General features: G+C 33.3%; 1 protein-coding gene across 3 annotated transcripts in view; it reads right to left on the bottom strand.

The window, feature by feature from the left end:
- Positions 1-5,022: 5,022 nt before the first annotated feature.
- Memo1 (mediator of cell motility 1) overlaps positions 5,023-9,375 on the bottom strand; it is a 92,677-nt gene continuing 88,324 nt past the window's right edge. For all 3 annotated transcript variants that reach the window (XM_052186296.1, XM_052186299.1, XM_052186297.1), the window contains 2 exons: positions 7,038-7,142; positions 5,023-5,642 (listed from right to left, as the gene is read on the bottom strand). In XM_052186296.1, the coding sequence (XP_052042256.1) occupies positions 5,511-5,642; positions 7,038-7,142 (237 nt within the window). In that variant the 3' untranslated portion in view covers positions 5,023-5,510. The remainder of the gene's footprint in view (positions 5,643-7,037; positions 7,143-9,375) is intronic.

The raw sequence follows: 9,375 nt of genomic DNA, 5'->3' as shown, positions 1-9,375 counted from the left end.
TTTACACCTGAACATAACTTATTAAAAAAACCTATGAATGCTATATTATGGCTTTCAAAATCAGAAGAACTGGTTCTAAATTTCTTATTATTATTTTGTAAGGTAACAGCCAAAACCTTCTACTAGCATTAAAAATAGGGGTGGGGACACCCAGAAAAGAAAAAAAAAATAGAAAAACAATCGACAAACCAGTCTGAAATCACCAGTGAACCCTGGAATAAATGGTATTAGAAATATCAACCTCTTCACATAGTACTAAGAATTCAGACACAGCTAAGCAGACAGACTCTATCCACACCAATTTTAAAGCCTCCAAGGTCTCAGGGACCACCACTACTGGAGGAGCACTTATAAAACAGGACAGTCTCTAATGTGCCACGCAGTGAGATCCTTTTTACAGGTATATGCAGGCTGTAGTAGGAAAATGGCTTGAGTTCCTCTGCTAGTTGCTGCTATATCCTGTGACACTCTGACACTGTTACACTCTTCCAGCTGAGTACACTTTCTTGACACTGCTGTGCCTGTCCTTCAGTGTGAAGTGACTGTTTGAGAAAGTGGTCATTTTTTAAAACAAACAAACAAACAAACAAATCTTCAATTTGTGTTAGGAACTGGTAAAAGTTTGCTTTCTATTGACATCTATAAAGAATTAGCATAAGATTTTAAGCATAATTTTAACAATTTATAACCTGTTGAAAGTTATTGTTGTTTAAAAAGCATTTTGATTTGAAATATAAATGAAGTTACTTTTAATTATAGTAATTCCATTGGCTTTTGTCCCTATAAATATATGCATATATACATACATGAAATATATGCGTATATACATACATGATTATTCACAAAACACTTTCGGTTGGTATCACTGCTATTTTAAGAATCGTTGCTCTAATTTCTGTTTACATGTTTCCAGTGATCTGATGAGAACATAGCCAGTTTGTATCACCAGAAACTTTCACATACCCCACTTAACACAGGTCAGAACCATATGCTTCTTACTCTTCTTTTTTTGGAGACAAGAGTCTCATTTACTACATCACCTTGGCTGGACTGGAACTTGTCCCAAACTGGCTTGTAATTCAAAGATCCAGTTGTCTCTACCTCCCATAGGCTGGGACTAAAGGCCAAAAACAAAGAAGCAAAAAACCACCACCACCACCACCAACAACAACAACAACAAACCCACCTTAGACTAATACAGAACACTTCTATTCAAAGACTTAAATTCACTCTGTTCAAAAGTAAATGCTATCTATTTCCATCAACCACACTTCTTGTCACACACAGACCTTTCTGTTCCTCTTATTGTGTAAATTTTGAGACAGTGATGTACAATTTCCATGCTAAACAGTACTGTGTATGTGGGTTATTAAGGCTTCTCAGTATAGTTTCTAATGATAGTAGTTATTTTTGAAAACTATGAACATTTTGAAAATGCCTAGCTCTACAGAGCTGACAGTACCACCCAACAGGTGTTCTGTTACCTTCATTGGCAAAACAGTAGTACAACTAAAGCTATTTGAATTAAATTTTCAGCTGGGTAGTGATGGCCCACATTTTCAATCACCAAACTCAGGAGGCAGAGGCAGCCAGATCTACAAAGCAAGTTCTAGGTCAGGGGGTTATTTTAAAAACAAACAAACAACAACAACAAAAGAAAACCTTGCCTTAAAAATGAAATAAAAATAAAATCTCTCCTTTATTCTGAATTTATTAGAGGTCACTATTTCAATAAAATGAGAGTAGCATAAAACCCAAGTCTTTATATGGCAAAAGCCAACAAGTCATTTTAAACATGTCTTGTGTTCTGAAATACTCACGCAAAACCGTTCACTTGTGACAGGGCTGGTGATGCATACCTGAAATCCCAACCCCAGGGAGGTTGAGGACACCCTTGGTTACACAGCAAGGCAAACAACTCATTACTTTCATTCCTGATTACTTTACAGCAGCAAAGAAAACTCAGTGAGCTTCATTCAACAAATACAAGGACTTCAAGGTGCTTTGACATTAATCTCCAAGAGTTCAAATTTTCCCTACTTCCCACTTACCTTTATAAACATTCAGTAAGTAATCCAGCCAATGACACTTCATCAAATTAAGAAGAATTTGATGGCAGGAATGTACAGCCAGCCACCTGTTGCAAACTATTGCTAAATTACTGGCCAATTTTGAACTACAAATCAATCAGACCATCTAGGATTAAGAAACATTAAATTACGGTCTGCAGGCCAATTCCAGCATTCCATCTCAGTATAAATTAGATTTTTATTAAATATATATACATGTATTTGGTTACATGTTGTCTATGGCTGTTTTTGTATTACAATGGCAAAGGAGAAGAGTTCAGATCAGAGACCACTGTAAGCATATAAAGTCCAAGATAATTAACTGGGCCCTCACAGAAAACATTTGCCAACCTCTAATCTAGAAGAATGAACTACGTGCTTCCAAAGCAAACTATGATAACTATAATAACAGCCACTGGCCAGCCCTCAGGAAACACTCTCCATGCTGTCATAGATAACTATAGGTATTGGACTTTCTCACTGGTTCTTTACTCTTGCTTCCAGGACAGAGTGCTCACTTACCTGCCTACTTAACTTATCTCTAGAGGAACATTTCTTAAGAATTGACTACTGGGAGTGGAGGGGACTCCATGACTATGCATTTTTGTGCGATCTAAGATAAACAAAAGGTTGATGAAAATAATTCGAAGGTTTTAACAAAGAAACTATTATAGAACCACACAATAATTTCTTTCACATTTTATATTTGAAATACAAAACTGTTAAAGGCACTTAAAATAGGAAAGCTAAGTCCAATAATTTAGATGATACCTTCATTTAATAAAGTGAACTAATTTCCATTTTCTCAGAAATAACAAGTTTTCACTTTGACTTTCATATGTAGAGTTAAAATAAAAATATCTAAACTAATCACGTACCAATTTAACATGTGAAGTCAAAATCCACTAAAAACTAAAGTTGCAAGGAGGTCCAACTGCACACTGCACAGAAGAGGAGGTTTCAACACGGTGTGGAAAACACCAGTTTAGAGATTAGTTAGAGACAGAAACAGAATCGGACAATACTACCAGTTAATAACAGTTTCTACTCCAAAACAATTTTTAAAAAAAATGATTGCTCATATTCTAATGAAGGACAGGCTGATGTTGGAACAGTCTAGGTTTAAGAAAGCAGTACAAACTAGACATACAGTACTGCATGCCTGCAACCCCAGCACTGGAGAAGCTGGGGGAGTGGATCGCTCATGAGTTTGAGGCCATCCTGGGCTACACAAAGTTCCAGGTCAATATGGTCTATACAGGCAAATCATGTCTCAAAGCAGATAAACAAAAATGTGCAATATAACACACTCCTAGGACTAGATGTCTCTTTAATATTGTTTTTCAAAAATAACCATTCTAAATTTATAGAAAGACAATAAATGATTAATTAGAAAGAAAGTCTTTAAAAAAGAAACAATTATGTGTTTAACAATTTCTCGAAAATTAAAAGAAATGATGCTAATTCAGTGGGCACTGTTAATTTGATACAATCTATTGAAAATGTAATTTGGCATATTTTTAAAGGGCCTACAAAATTATCATGTAAACCATTTATTGCATTTTCATGATTATATCCTAGAGAATGGGTCTAATTTACATAGAATGCCCATACCATTATAAAATTGTGGAAGATTAGAAACAACCTAACATCCAAAGAGAGAACTATTTTCATACAGTATACCATATTAGGCAGCCATTTTTAAAATAGTGTTTTCAGAGACATAGGTAGTGGGTACTCAGGATAACAGGGAACAACGCAAATGTATGAGCACTCTAATCTCAATTCTGTTATTGCACACACACACAAACACATACACACTCATAAAAAAACACAAGGACTACAAGTAAATACAAAAACATTTAACAGTGTTATCTCTGGGGTAGTGAGATTATAGGTAATGGATTTTTCTTCTGACTTTTCAGTATTTTCAAATTTTATACTCAGAAAACATTATTTTAAAAATTCACTATCATCAATTCAGAAATTTTTATAATCTGTATTAAACAAGAAATAAATATTTATAATACTCAAAAGCATTTCTAAATAATGGAAAATAAAACACTCATGTATAAGAGTATATTCCTTACATGTATAAGTAGGTAAATTTTAAATCTAAAAGGTAGTTATTATTTTCTCCCATTCTTGAGAATAGAAAATTGCTATTTAATAAGAAATATAAATCTCCAAAAGAAAATTGGTGCAAGCTTGTGCTACTTGGGTATAACACTGAAGACATGAACTCTCCAATGTTATATAAACTCCCAGTGTTATACTAAAATAGGTATAATGAACAACATGCATGATGGCTTAATGAGTTAACACTTTCCCCCCCGAAATGACTAGAATAAATCTATGATAAAGAAATACAACACCATACCATTATTTTAGTTGGAAGAGCCGCACCAAAAATCATGCCCTCCCCAAAAAAATATTTTGCAGGACTATCAGAAGTCCAGTAGGCCTTGTTACTATTTCTTGCTAAAAATTCAAGTAAAAGAACTAAATTGCTTAAAGCAATAAAAAAAAACAAAAAAAAAAACAAAAACAAAAACAAAAACCATAGTGCTGAATGGTCTGCAATGACTTGAAACACAACTAATGATACTCTTCAATGTCTTCATTTGCAGACTGTCAAACACAGTAATTGAAGTAAAGGACTAAATCTATTGTTTCTAAAGCATCCTTGAATTTATATTGTACTACAATATAATAATGACATGAGGGTATGTCACACACAAAAATGCAATGACTATAATTTTGAAAGTTAACTTTAAAATTATATGACTATAATTTCTGTGATTTAAAAAAAATCACATGAATGTAAAAATAAAATATATTCTAACATTATTACATAGAAGCTGAGGCTTTCCATTTTAACAAAAATTCTGAGATACAATTAATAAAAAACAATTTCCATTATACCACAAAGCAATAAGTTTAAATCAGACTATTTTGAGTTGTGTAGCCCTTTATTAGCAACTAAAATAGAAGGTATCTGTTGTACAACATGGGTAGTAATTGTCTGTAACTGGAGATTTCTTATATTCTAATACAGATCATTTATAAATGCAATTTCTTTTATTAAAAAGCTTCCACCCTTTGTCTGTGTACAATTTGCAAAACTATTCTGAAAGCGGAATATATGTGCATGAGTCTGCAAAGAGTGCAAATTTCAGATATGCTAAATGCTTTACAAGTCACTGTGCCAATTGGGCAAATATTTTGATTCCAGCCTTCCTTCCACTGCCCCACACTAGAAAGCATTTTTCAAATGAGTTGAAATTAAGGAGGACTACACCTACTAGAAAAGAAGAAGAGAGTTCTATTAGTCTGAGGGTTCAGAACCCCCCACACCAGAACCAAGATCTTGGTAAAGGCTAGGCTGGACCCTGGACAGAGTACGAGTCTGTGCGGGTGGCGTCCCTGAGGATCGGAGCTTCAGTGGACCGTGAGGGCTCCAGCTGCGTAACTGACTGAACTGTCTTGCCAGCTTCTACACTGGCTCGACTGGGCATAATTCAAAAAGGAAAAGCTCATGTTCACTCCGCTCTTCTGAAGCTCTGTGATAGCCTGGAAAAGAAAGAGTTGATTATGACAGACATCATAAGAAACCAGGACATTGCAAATGTTGGGAGGATTGACAATAAACTTGAAAACAAGTATAAAAGGTATACTCTAATTTATACGTTAACTGTGTACTGGGGTCATAATTTCTTCCATTAAAAAAAGAAAGCTCTATTTCATTCAATTCAGACTTTAGGAAATTAGTGCAGCTTATTCTTAGATAAGAAATTAATTTAGGTCCCTGATAGGCTTTTCCTTCAAACAATCTTAATTCCTGTAACAAGGCAAAAAAAGGACTCCTAAAAATATATAATATGTAACTGTCAAATCATGGCTTTTTAAAAACATAAATAAAATAAATAACCTTCACTGGGCAGTGGTGGCACACACATTTAATCCCAGCACCTGGGAGGCAGAGGCAGGTGGATTTCTGAGTTCGAGGCCAGCCTGGTCTACAGAGTTTCAGGACAGCCAGGGCTACACAGAGAAACCCTGTCTCAAAAAACCAAAAATAAAATAAAATAAAATAATAAAATAAAATATAAAAAAATACAAAAACAAAAAACAAAACAAAACAACAACAACAAAAAATAACCTTCAAGCTTCTTGTTTTGACTGTTGGCTGTTCCATTTCTATGCCTTTCCAAACAAATTAAATGAGCCCACCGTGATCTTCTTAAGTACATATTTTCTCATTCTTTTTAAAGAATGTCATATTTTAAGAAAATTCGTGCTTATTTATTACACGGTAAACAAATGTAATTTAGGTTTCTAAAATCCGACTAAATCAAAACTTCACTCTTGACACTCTGTTTAGTTTTTTGTTTTGTTTGTTTGTTTGTTTGAGACAGGGTCTCAATTATGTAGCTCTGGCTATCCTAGAAATCACTCTGTAGAGCAGGGTGGCCTCAAATCACAAAGATCCATCCACCCACCTCTGCTGGGATTAACAGCCTGGCTTCTCCTGGCATTTTTACCATTACTGTTTAAAAGAAGAAAAAAAAATACAATCTATCTTGTATTATTAAATCACAAAGACTATCCATTTAATTTCTGATAATGACTAAAACATTCATGTGTATAACTACCCAAATCTGCCCCACCACACACAAATCAATCTTTTGAAAAAGAAAAGCATATCAGAATTGACAAAGCCAAAAGAAGATATGCCTCTCTTCTAAATAACTGTGCTGACAGATATTATTGATCTGTATTCCAGCGATAAATTTATTCAAATAAAATAGAAAGCCATAATTACGTTAAAAGGTACCAGGAAGAAACTGATGCTATGAACACAAAGGCAATGATGTTATTATCAGTGAACTGCAGTGATAACAGTTTAGACATTCTGAAGTAGGACAGCATTACATGTTAAACATCAGGCTTGCTGAGAGCACTCACATTTAATAACACCCCGATGGGATGCCTTCCACATATAGTATTATGATATTTCTTCAAATAATTGCTAAAAGATACAGGATCTAATTGTTCTATAATACTCATACCCTAAAAAAATAAAAAAGAAAAGGCAAAATTAATTATTATGTTTTAAATTTACTTATTAATTTCTCTATTACACATAGAAAAATTACTAATCATTGGAAAATACAAAATCATTCATGAAGTGTAATCTCATAATAGTTAACTACTGATGAAAAAAAATTCCAGGTTGTTTTCTAAGTTTAGAGGCTTATAAGCCACCTTTACAGCTGACATTGACTCTACAACACATTTCAGAATATTTTCCTTAAAGAATTACAAAAGTAAATTTGTGAAAATTTTCATTAAAAAATCTAAAATTAAAATTTAATGTACAACTGTTTAAAGCTGTAAGTCTGAATCATAACTGTGTAAGATTTTAAATGCTTAGCTGTTATCTAGGTCTCTGATAAGAAAACATAACAAACTAAGAAAATACTTAACATAGTTTATTTCAAAACTCATAATGGTTTTAGTAACGGATCTTATATGAACTACCAGTGTCTTTGAAGATTCGAATTAAGAAATTTTAGAGTACTGCTAAACAAACCACCATGAATTGAACAACTGTTTATACTAAATTTTGCAGTCTCCAAAAGCACTCACATATTTTTAATTGTTTGATATTATTTACTTATGTTGTATACACATACATGCACAAGAGACTGAAGCCATTCACTGGAGATCAGGGGTGAATCATTTGTGGGAATCAGTTCTCTCCTTCCCCCATGTGGGTCCCAAGGACTGAACTTAAGTGGACAGACAGCCTTGGTTATGGGTATCTGAGCCCAGTGAGACATCACCAGCCCACAGAACACATTTTTAACATTAAAACAGAGAAGCTTTATTCATTGAAGTAGACAGTAAATCCCTGAAGCTATCCATTTACCCAACCATATATTACCTTATCTCCATCAAGCCCTTTTTAAATTTATGTACAATACACTACATTAATGTATTCTGGGAAAAATGTAAATGGTCATTTCAGTGGACTTAATTGACAAATTCTACAAATTTACTGTTAAAGTCTATTTATGTCTTTAACAGTCTAAGAGAATAGAATAATAGTATGAATTATTCTAAATTAAGTAATCTGGAATATAGCAGCTGTTAGTGACATATAAGTTTTATAGTGAAAGCTTCAAAATCTTAACTGTATAAGAAACTTGTTCAGAATACCCACGTTTCATAAACATCAATTCTAGAAAATATACCCACCCAAGACATAAGAATATGAATATAAGATCACTATGCTTTTACATTAATTAATCAATCTATAACTAATTTTCAATGCTACATTGGTTTTCTCCTGACAACCAGGGCCTTTTTCAGGTCAATAACATTTGGTACCAGCTTAAATATTTAAAAATCAAACCTAAAATATGTGATATGATGCAAAGAAACAATGTAATGCTAAACCAATACACAATAATACTAAGATGGAATGTAATTCTCATGTAGAAACATGGATGTCAAGATATCACTTTCCTATGCATGAAATGAAAAATTTTAACACTAGGTTCTATCTGAATAATTACTGGCTTTCCTCAAAGTATAACAAGAACTACACTAACGATTCCCTAAACATCAGCATAACTACAACTACTGTACACATTATTAGAAGTTTAATGTTCCTAAATGAAGGCTAGGACAGTTAACCATAAATAGAACACACGTATTAGTGAGCTCTACGGTGAGAGGCTCCCACACACATTTTAGTGATAAAATCTCCAAGCACAGCTGGGACAAGCATCGTGCTGATATGAATTTACAGAGACGAAAATGAATTACATTTAAAGCAAGGAATTCTATGTAAGTGGCAAAGAAACCCTTAATGAAAAGATAAAATATTACAAATGTAGAGAAAAACTACTAAATTAGGAGCTCAAAATAAAGATTAAACTTGTTAAATTATAAAGAGAAACTAAAAATTACAAAAGGAAAAATGATAATCAAGAGAAAAAGTATTAAAATTTAAATTATTTCAAGTGTATTAAGTGCCTACTATGTAAGAATTAATTCTATTTCAATCACACCTCTGACAAACAATGTTTTAATGCATGTCTTTATAAAGAGAAGGTAGAGGAAATGGGGGCTTTTCTCATGAGTGAACCTCTCCAACTCAGAAAATTTACAAAATACATAACAAAAGCATGAAGATAAAATTATTAATGGGATATCCACTGGCCAATACAGAATGCTGGCAAGCATGTCACATATACTTGATAAGCGTAAAATTACTAATACCCAACTTCCAAGA

Source organism: Apodemus sylvaticus, chromosome 6 (genome assembly GCF_947179515.1).
Source record: "Apodemus sylvaticus chromosome 6, mApoSyl1.1, whole genome shotgun sequence".
NCBI lineage: Eukaryota > Metazoa > Chordata > Mammalia > Rodentia > Muridae > Apodemus > Apodemus sylvaticus.
Note: the sequence above shows the minus strand (reverse complement) of the source record. Positions and strands in the feature narration are given on the sequence as shown.